Source organism: Trachurus japonicus, chromosome 19 (assembly GCF_045865225.1).
Source record: "Trachurus japonicus isolate A0001 chromosome 19, Traja_1.0".
In the NCBI taxonomy this organism is placed as follows: Eukaryota; Metazoa; Chordata; class Actinopteri; order Carangiformes; family Carangidae; genus Trachurus; species Trachurus japonicus.
In genome coordinates, this window is record NC_140925.1 from 24,085,908 (window position 1) to 24,096,068 (window position 10,161).

The 10,161-nt window shown below is 41.1% G+C and overlaps 1 protein-coding gene across 5 annotated transcripts in view; it reads right to left on the reverse strand.

The window, feature by feature from the left end:
* The window catches only part of lrp2b (low density lipoprotein receptor-related protein 2b), a 47,782-nt gene extending 40,441 nt beyond the window's left edge, over positions 1–7,341 (reverse strand). For all 5 annotated transcript variants that reach the window (XR_015034409.1, XM_085761713.1, XM_085761712.1 and 2 more), the window contains exons 1-13: positions 7,195–7,341; positions 6,213–6,323; positions 5,932–6,054; positions 5,406–5,522; positions 5,134–5,244; positions 4,364–4,480; positions 4,106–4,222; positions 3,842–3,985; positions 3,307–3,423; positions 2,106–2,234; positions 1,842–2,011; positions 886–1,109; positions 265–471 (exon numbers count right to left, since the gene is read on the reverse strand). Coding sequence is in view for 4 of the 5 variants with exons in the window: in XM_085761713.1 (XP_085617839.1) it covers positions 265–471; positions 886–1,109; positions 1,842–2,011; positions 2,106–2,234; positions 3,307–3,423; positions 3,842–3,985; positions 4,106–4,222; positions 4,364–4,480; positions 5,134–5,244; positions 5,406–5,522; positions 5,932–6,054; positions 6,213–6,323; positions 7,195–7,261 (1,754 nt within the window). In the remaining variant the exon portion in view is untranslated. The remainder of the gene's footprint in view (positions 1–264; positions 472–885; positions 1,110–1,841; positions 2,012–2,105; positions 2,235–3,306; positions 3,424–3,841; positions 3,986–4,105; positions 4,223–4,363; positions 4,481–5,133; positions 5,245–5,405; positions 5,523–5,931; positions 6,055–6,212; positions 6,324–7,194) is intronic.
* Between the last annotated feature and the right edge of the window lie 2,820 nt (positions 7,342–10,161).

A 10,161-nucleotide genomic window follows, 5' to 3' on the forward strand; every position in this document is an offset into this window, starting at 1 on the left:
CAAAAAAAAAGAGTTGCATGTTAGGTGTGATCACTGCACATCTCTGAGCTTATAACACCTTTGTTTTATTTATTTCCACTCCGATGCTGTGAACGTTGGTCTGAGAGAGAGACAAACACAAACCTGTCTCTGCCTGTTCTGTATGTGTGTGTGTATGTATGATATGGACTTATTTACTGTAATAAAATGATGAAAATTCAAAAAAGAAAAAGAAAATGGATGCTTTGCTGTTTTCCTTCAACATTTTTAGTGCAACCTTTTTACCTGTCCAAACCCTCGTAGGTGACCGTCTCCACGGTGTCAAAGTGGCTGTCAGACCAGTAGACCCTCTGAGTGACGATGTCAAGGGTGATTCCTGTTGGAGTGCCCAGTCTGATCCTCACCAGCTCAAAGCGATTGCTGCCATCCATAAAGGCTCGCTCCAGCTTCATTTGCTCACTGGAGAGGCCCATGTCTGTGAAGAACATGTACCTGCAGCCAAACAAATAAATACACACTTGAATGGACACTGTGCAGTATAAGCTACATTAACCTCTTAAAAAATAGAAATATTGACTTCATGAATAGGAATGATTTGAAGTCTTGTAAATTTGCCTCTGATTTATTTTGTATTGCATCATAAACTGTCTTTAGCTGACTTAGCTGAGCTTAAATAATGATGGCAACATTAAACATCACCAAGTAAAGGCAAAGATATCAGAGCAGAAAAGATATCTGAAAGTGCTAATCTTGATGAATCTTGAAAAATAGCCAATCTTTCAAAAAAAAAAAAAAAAAAACTCAAATTCAGATGTTATTAATGTGCAGTCCATGTAATGACGACTGATGAGATTTGTAACATGTGTCATTCTCAGCAGCTTCCAGGATCGTAGCATTTAAACGCACCCCACTGTCGGGTCCAGGGCGAGGCCGTGAGGCGTTTGCAGGTTCTCAGCCACCAGCGTGACCCGATTCCCTCCATCAAAATCGCACATATCGATGCGCTCCACCATCGCCTCGAGGACGTAGAGTTTGAAGTTGACCCAGTCCACGGCGAGGTTCTGGACATTCTGGACTGCAGCGGTCAGAACTTCTTTAATGTTATTCCCATCATAGTTGGCAGAATATACCTGGCAAAAGAAAGAAAAGGTTGGAGACAAATGTTTTTTTAAGCTTATTGCCAAATGTGTTCTTCAATAAGCTATGACAAAAGTAGACAAGTAGTAACAATAACTAAACTCACAAACACACAAACTAACATTCAAAAAGCAAATAAAAAAATATCTTGGAATTTCATATCTGTAAAATAACATACGCACACATACACATGCACACACACATACACACAAAGGGTCTTATGTAGGGTAATAGGGTCTCTTGTTGTCATTTTCATTTGTTTTACCCTCTTATTTTATTCTTTTTATTTTATTTTATAACTGCTGTACATCGGAGTTATCTTACACATGTTCTTTGATGTGGATGATAATCTGATAATCTCATGTTGTGATTGCAGATTTATGTTTAAATGTACTGGTTTTGGGGCAGTGCGTGGCGCAGTGGTTAAGGCGGCCGCCCCATGTAGAGGCTACAGTCCTCAACGCAGGCGTCCTCCGGTTCGAATCCCGCGTCGGGCAGACCTTTCCTGCATGTCATCCCCCCTCTCTGCCAACCCCTTTCCTGTCTATCTATACTGTGTCCTATCAAATAAAGGCAAAAAACGCCCCCAAAAAATATACTTAAATGTACTGGTTTTAACTGTGGACCCCAGGAAGACTAGCGGCATTCAAGAGCGCAGCTAATGGGGATCCTAACAAATAAAATAAAATAAAATAAAATAGAGGAGGACGAAAATCCAGACGGACCTTTTTGGTATACGTGTCACTCCAGAAGATCGTGTCACTGTGCCAGTTGTAGGCCACGCCAACAGCGGAACCTCTGCCCTGGGCCGGCACCAGAGTCCTGACAAAACGTCCATGAATATCGGCCATCATCACCTCACCCCCGTTTGTGAAAATGAGCTGAGGCAGTCCAGCTGGAAAACAGAAATACCAGACCCCAGCAGTGAGATACAGTTTGTTATTATTACACATTATGTACTGTGTAAAAGCTCATGTGACTCACTGTACCTGAGACATTGGCCTTGCACACATGACCCTGCTCCAAGAAGTAGCCATTAGCGCAGCTGCAGCGGTGTGTCCCAGGACGGTCTTCACACAGCTGGTCACAGATCCCCCAGATCTGACAGTCGTTATAGTCTAGACAATAAAACAAGCAGCCACTTTATATGTATTAGGCATTAGAATGAAGATAACTACTTGTAATTTGCAACCAGAGTACCGTGAAATTAAATCTAAATCTAAAATAATTTCAGCCATTAAGGATGACTTATGGTGCAAGCTAAAACAAAAGAAATTGAGACCATTTGACCAAGAGTTCTTCTCCTTTCATCACTTCCACTGAGAGTTAAAGGGATAGTTCAACATTTTGGCAAATTGGCCCATTGCCATAATCGCTATAGTCATAGCAATAGGTTTGTTACCTTTAATTGTTGGTGTAAGCTATTTTTAGAACGGCGGAGCGGAGCAGCTACTATGCTATGGAGGCTACATGTAAGGGAATTTCTTGGTTTCTCTCATCAAATTCATCAAATACACAAACCAGCAACTCCAAAACGCTGTCGTGGACGAGTTGTGAGCTGCACAATCACCACGCTATGAGTTTTTCAGCAAGCAGACTCTGTATTTACCCTGTATTTACCTCGATAACGGCTCCGTTTCATAACGTTCCGTTATTATCTCATAGCGTGGTGATTGTGCAGGTCACAACTTGTCCACGAAAGCGTTTTGGAGTTTGGGGATTTTGGGATTTTGTTTTTGATGAGTTTGATGAGGAAAACCAAGAAATTCCTTTAGCCTCCGTAGTGTAGCTCTGAGCAGCCTGCGGCTCTACTCCGCCATTCTAAAAATAGCTTACACCAACAAATAAAAGTAACGAACCTGGGGCGTCGCGTGGCGTAGTGGTTAGAGCGGGCGCCCCATGTATAGAGGCACAGTCCTCGCTGCGGTCGGCCCCGGTTCGAGTCCCGCGTCGGGTGCCATTTGCTGCATGTCATCCCCCCTCTCTCTGCCTCCCCGTTTCCTGTCTGTCTCAACTGTACTATCTATAAAGGCATAAATGCCCAAAAAATATACTTAAAAAAAAAAGAAAAAAAAAAAAAGTAACGAACCTACTGCTATGACTATAGCGATTAAGGCAATGGGCCAGTTTGCCAAAATTTTGAACTATCCCTTTAAACTTCAAATAATGCAGATTATATGATGTACTTACCTACACAGGTGCGGCTGTCATTGGCTACAATAAAACCATCAGGGCAGTAGCAGGCTCCTCCTTCAGGAGACAGGTGGCAGAGGTACTCACAGCTCAAGGTGGAGCACTGATCCAGGCCTGTGGGGAAAAAATCATCAAATGAATGAACAACATACCGTAGTCAAAGCTCTGTCAGGTTTTATACTGTAACCTTTCTAATTGCGATTATTGCCTTCAGTCTGTCTGCTTGAACCTGAATCATGACCAGCATGGTGAGCTTGATCAATATTGGCCGATAAATTTGGTGCTTTCACCTCCAGTGTGTGCGCAGTGACAAGGAAGGGAAAAGATAACTGATTTCTGAGAAAGGTTTATGAGCATGGTACACTATAATGTCCCAAACCTTTGCACTGTGATTTATAGCCTTGTGAAAGTGGTGCAAGTGTAGGGCATCCTGAATTTGACCTCATCTCTCACTTAGGCAACTTTTAATTAGTGTGGAACTCGTGTCGATTTCTCAAACCCATGTGGAAAAGCTGGCATCAGTGTGACTTACTGCAGGTTTTCTGTGCGGTCGAGTTGGTCTCATCTGTTCCTCCAGGACAGTCAGGTTTGCCGTCACACACTTTGCCCACTGGTATACACACTGTCGAGCCGGGGCACCCCCACTCACCAGGGTAACAGTCTCGAGAGTTACTATCTAAAAACCCAAGAGGAAGGTGTTATTTTGTTGAATGAATTAGAAATATATCGACATGATACCTTCTGAATGATGCAAATAAAGTAAAAAAGTTTTCTATTTTAAGGACAGCTTTCTCACCACATCCTTTCTCATCACTGTAGTCACCACAGTCGTTGAACTTGTCACACACCCAGTGCTGAGGAATACACCGGCCACTGGAACATGTGAACTGATTGCCGCTACAGCTCTGGTACTCTGATGAATAAACAGATACAGAGGAACTCACATTTATTCAGGTTCAGATTTGACCCATCTAACATGAACATCACAGTAATGATTCATTTGTTGAGTTGAACCTGTGTTAAAACTTTTGTGTTGAGTGAGTGTGGTCCTTACCACAGCCTTGTTCATCACTGTTGTCTCCACAGTCGTCCCAGTGGTCGCATATGAAGGAGTGTGGAATGCAGTAGCCGTTTGCACACTCATACTGGTGGATGGGACAGTGCTGAGCGGCTGCAAATAAAACACAGAGACTGCATTTTACAAGAGGTCACACACTGTTTACTACTGTGACCCCACTGAAAAGCTTCTAACGAGGTAAACTGAAGCAACCTCATCAGCAGAATAAGCTTTTACTGCTGCACCAACAAAATCACCAAGAGATAGTATCACATTATCACAGTGGGCAAATACAAAGAAAATATGAAATCATAAAATATTTATTGTAAAATAATAAATTTTGGAAATGCATGGAAACGCAATATACACCTAATAGGATGGAGTGTACCTATACAGTACTATATATGGCCTTCTGGCACACTCCTTTCATGGAGGTTATGAAGTAAATTTCAGCTTCTGTTTAGATTATTGAATTATATAAGAGGTGCTGAGTCAAACTTGGGAAATATAGCTTTAAAATATTATATAATATATTATTTCATGGGCTGGATAGAAAATCTGGAGATGTGTAAATCAGTTTAGTAGACCTGCCGTCTTGCATTCCAACTATATATACAAATATTGTTGCTCTCATATTTACATTTAGAGGGAAAACTAATGCAGTACAGATTTCTTTTTTTCCCCCCTTCAGTTTATCTGATGGGAAATGTTGTTTACAGTGTCGGCTGGTGACAAACTGAAGTTTGCTCTGAGTCTCGTCTACTCACTGCAGTTGAATTCATCAGAGCCGTCTCTGCAGTCCTGCAGCCCATTGCAGCGCTGAGAGTTGTTGTAACAGGCCCCATTAGCGCACGTCTTCTCTGTGCACGGTGGATAGTCTGCAAACAAAAAGAAAAAAAACACACAACACAGATTTGCTATAATGCCACTAAAATTGTTTCAATCAGACAAATTGAGAATTTAACTGACATTAAACACCAGTGCTGTATTTTCTGAACTGTAAAGTATGCTCAGTTTCCGGTAGACGTAAAAGTCTTACTGCAGTTGTTCTCATCAGAGTTGTCCACGCAGTCCTTCACACGGTCACATCTGTATTTGCTGGGGATACACTGGCCCTCCTGGCATGTGAACTGGTCTGAGCTGCAGGTCCGATCACCTGAATTGATAAGAAGATGTGAGTGGGTATTTTATCTCCCAATGCTATGTTGCAGCAGACAAAACTCTCAACGTCAGTCATAGGAACACAAGACATTTTATATGTTACAGTAACTGATATATCAATGGAGATGTATGTGTTTTCTATAAAGAAATATCTTTTAGTGTTTAGGGCAGCTGTTTATTTCACTGTGGTGTCCTGGTTAATTACAAGCATGAAGTTTATCTACAGCATTTGAACTGCATGCATATTGACAGGCTCAATCTTTATTGTGAAATGATGTAGCCACCTAGTGGTTAGTCCATTCTCAGGTCATGTGATGTGAGTTTTTGGAAAAAATCACAGCACCAAGTGGGTCAGTGGTCAACACCATCCCAGTCAGTAAGGAAACAATCAGTGTGTGCATTACCACAGGTTCTCTGTTCGTCTGAGCCATCGGTGCAGTCTTCCTCCCCATCGCACACAAATCCCAGTGAGATGCATTCACCACTTGTCACGCACTTAAATTCCTGTGAGCTGCATGATGGAGGTGCTGCCACAGAGAACAGAACTAATGTATACATGAGTTTATACATGATTTTATGTGTGTATGCAATGGTTTTCTTAGGGTTAGAGTTCAGATTTGAAAACGTTGGGTTTCTTCATCGGCTTCATGTTCTATCATTTTCTGTGACAGGTTGTAATACTTACGACAGTTCAGCTCATCTGAATCATCTGTGCAATCTTTAGTTCCATCACACCTCCAGGCTATGTCAATGCATTGTCCACTGTTGCACTGAAACTCACCACCGCCGCAGCTTCCTACACAAAACACACCGAAGCAGAAACAAGCAATCATTACCATTCATCGTTTTATGGGCAAAATGTGTCTACGTGCTGTAAAAGTCTTTGTAGAGGAAGTTTAATATGGTTTAAAGTGCTTTCAGAGACGGTTACATTGCACTTGTCATTAAGTGATTCAGATCATTTAAGCAAAAGGAAATGGGTTTTTACTGTTTTCTTGGCAAATGAGTTACCATGTTTATGATGGCTGCAGCACCTCAAAACATGTGATTTGGCTTTTAAAGGATAGTTAATTCTTCACCATGAATGAATTATCCATCCTATGACCTTGGAATATGCCACCATTCATATGAAACAGACAGTTAATGTCTGAATCATCTTACAGATGTGTCGTATTGTATCGTATGTGCAACCATAACTTTTCAGTAAAATGCAACATAATTTACTAGTGGAGTAAAGACACCATGCAGAAAATTAATTGTTTTGAAGAAAAAAACACACACACACACACATTAGAAAAACACAAAAATACAGTACAAAATAGTACTTTTTTCTAAAACAATATAAAATGTGTCATTGGCTACAAAACAGTGTTCCACATGTTTTATGCCTACCTTATCGTCACTGTACAACATTTATCACATCAGTGAATTGTTTCAATGTCTACAAATTGTGATTTCTTTTTAGTCATGTGATACTTTTTTCACACAGTGCTTGTTCAGTGTGCGTCAAAGATTACATTTGGTCAAAATCGCACGATGATGATGCAAAATGCAAAATAAAATCCCACTAATTATTACTAATCATCTCTCAGTACACATACTCTTTTTCATCTGTGCATTTCCATTAACTTGTTTGCACTGTTTTGAAATCAAGAGCATACACATACCTTTTACAAGATGAATTCCTTGAGACAGCAGAAGAAAAGACAGAAGATGAAGACCTCTAAAACCCATAATTCTCAGACCTCCTCCCCAGTTTTCTTGTGCTCAGGTGTTAATCTGACAAAGCCTGTATACTCATGCTAAATCTGCACCCCTGCACTCTGCTAAACCAAATGAGCTGGAGGAAGACTGTGTCTTTGGAGTTGAGATGTATGACCAGGAGCAACCAGAGGACCAATAATGTGACATGGGGGCAATATAGCCTTTTATGGCTCACTACTTTACATAAACTTCATCTAAGATTAACTTTTACCTGTTGGTATGTTGTCTGCATCAGCAAGAAAAAGTAACAACTCATTTTTGTGTAACAGTGTAACAGGAAGATGTCTCTGTAGTTGAAAGCTGAGGTGATAAAGACAGTATTTTTTAAATTTGTTCAAGACATTCAAGAACAAATAACTTACAGTATTTACTTAAAGAATGTAGTGTGGTTGATTTTTCCTTTCAGGGCTAACTCTTTTTCTTCATCAGCCCTTTATCAGGTCTTCAGCTTTTTTAAAGCACATATGAAAGTTAAGTTGTGTGTAGAATACAGAAAATAGATTGTATTTTGGTGGAGTATAGCCTAATACATTTTTAACAAATTACAATCCCATACAAAATGTCTGATGGGGTGGTGGTGGTGCATAGCAGTACTTTAGTATTGAGATGTATTGAATAGTTAATTTATTGTGCAATGATTATATTATTTTGTTTTTGTTTTTTTATACAAATGTGGTGTAGATATTTTTGCACAAGTGCCAATTATCTTTATACTTTTCCATTTAATTCACACAAATGGTTAGGTTTCATTATACGTAGGCTACATGCTTTTTAAGTCGAATGATAAAAAAGATTACAGGGGGTTTATTATCAAATTAGTGCCACATTACTGAGACTTCATCATTTTTACAATCATCACTTGAACTGATGACTGGCGCCTGCTACCAGGTTCTTTATTGCATTTTACAGTGTGTGTGCCCTTGCAGGGCCAATATTGCTTAATGCGTTTATAGCACAGAATATTGCTTTTCAGTAAAAGCCAAGTGTCCATTGTTCTTTCAGCACAAATGAAACTAAAGCTTTAGGAACATCTGTGAAAAGTCACATTTACAAAACTATAGAAAAGCTGCAGCTACAGCTTAAGTGAACAATCTGCTCTGGCAAGGAGCACATGAGCACAACAAATCATATATTCACATATTCACTCCCTGCAACATAGAAGATCTCCTCTCCTTACAGTCACTCCAGTTTAAAATCATGTTCCCTGGCTGACACACCTGACAGTCCAAATCAGAGAACTTGTCTTGCAATGAATAGAGTAGGAATCACTTTATTATGATACCATTCTTATCATGGACAAAATTGTTAGTGGAAAAGTACTCGTACAACTATTATTGTTTCACCTTACGCCGCGAAGTCCTTCTTTTTGGTGTTGCGGAAACAGCCACCCTAGAATTGGGCTGGACTGTCAACATGCTAACTCAATCGTAGGATTCCACTGCTGGAGACAGGTTTTATATGGTTTTATCCAGTAAAGAAATGAAGTTTGATGCTGAACTAAAGATGTTTATTCCCGACTGGTAGGTAAACAGCTTTGAATGCTAATAGTGACCATTTAGCCTAGCTGTAGCATACAGACAGGGCAAGTAAGCAGTTGATGCCCACCTAGAGCTAACAAAGAAACAAAGAAACAAAAAAATAGACATAAACACTTACATCTGATATCACAACAGCATGACTGTCTCCCATTTAGTCTCTGTATCCGGTTTGCAGTCCTAATGTGTTTTCCTGCCCACCTGTGGTAGGCGCCGGTATAATCTCTGAAAGCTAGTTAGCTTCTCTTCTACAGTACATAGCTGTTGGAGCTTAAATTAATGTTGCACGGTTTAATCACCGCTATAAGGCTTGTGTTGGGTTTGTGACAGACTACTGTTACAAAATTAGTTCGGCACCATTCATAAATAGCTCTGTACGTAGGCTGTGTGTGTGTAGAGAGAGACAGAGCAGTGATGCTGGAGACTAGAGTTAGCTAGTTGATTAGCAGTTAGCAGTCAGTCAGCAGGCTAATGAAGTACTCTGCATTGTTACTCAAGAGAGTGCCAGAGTATTAGTATTAAATATTCATAATAGAAGTGGTGTTTTTCCTTCATACTGCACATTTGATAATGTTTACTGTCAGTTTAGAGCAGAGGTCTTCAACAGGGGTCAGTGGAGGTGCTGCAGGGAGGGTTGTGGAATTTTTTGTTGATTATTAGACAATGTTTTATATTTTGTTTCAAATAAAAAATCGTCGGGGGGGCGCGCACCGCACCGCGCCGTGCCAGGTCGCACTGGACGCGGAACCGAAGCGCAGCGCCCTGGAGCGGAGGCAGTTTCAGATCGGCGCACATGTTAACCGGTCTGCCTGGTCGCACATCTCGCGCTGTGGAGCGCAGTGCGCGCGCCTGCAGCGCTGATCGGTTCATTTCTATTTTTCGCGCGAGCCGCGCGCGCCGAGGGCGCCGTCTGTCAAGCTGGATAGACCAGATCGTACCAGACAGGAAGTCGGGCACAGAAAATGCGAGAGAATCCGGTCAATTTTAAAAATAAAATAATTAAATGATGATTAACTAAGTTGTTGCTTGTCCATCTATACATATTTGACCGTTGCTTCTGCACATGACACACACACACACACACACACACACACACACACACACACACACACACACACACATGTTTAAAATGACGTGTGTGTGGAAAACCGAGTGAATACGAGTATGAACGACTGCAGTCGATGTCTGACCGGCGCAGAGAGGAGAAGTACGCTCCCAGTGCGACCACCCAAGCGCCCGAGAAGCCGCGCGCGCAGCTTCCGCGTGCAGTGCGACCACGCGCTGCTGTTTATGCTGTCATATTAGCTGAACTGAATGCACAATAACAAGGTATGT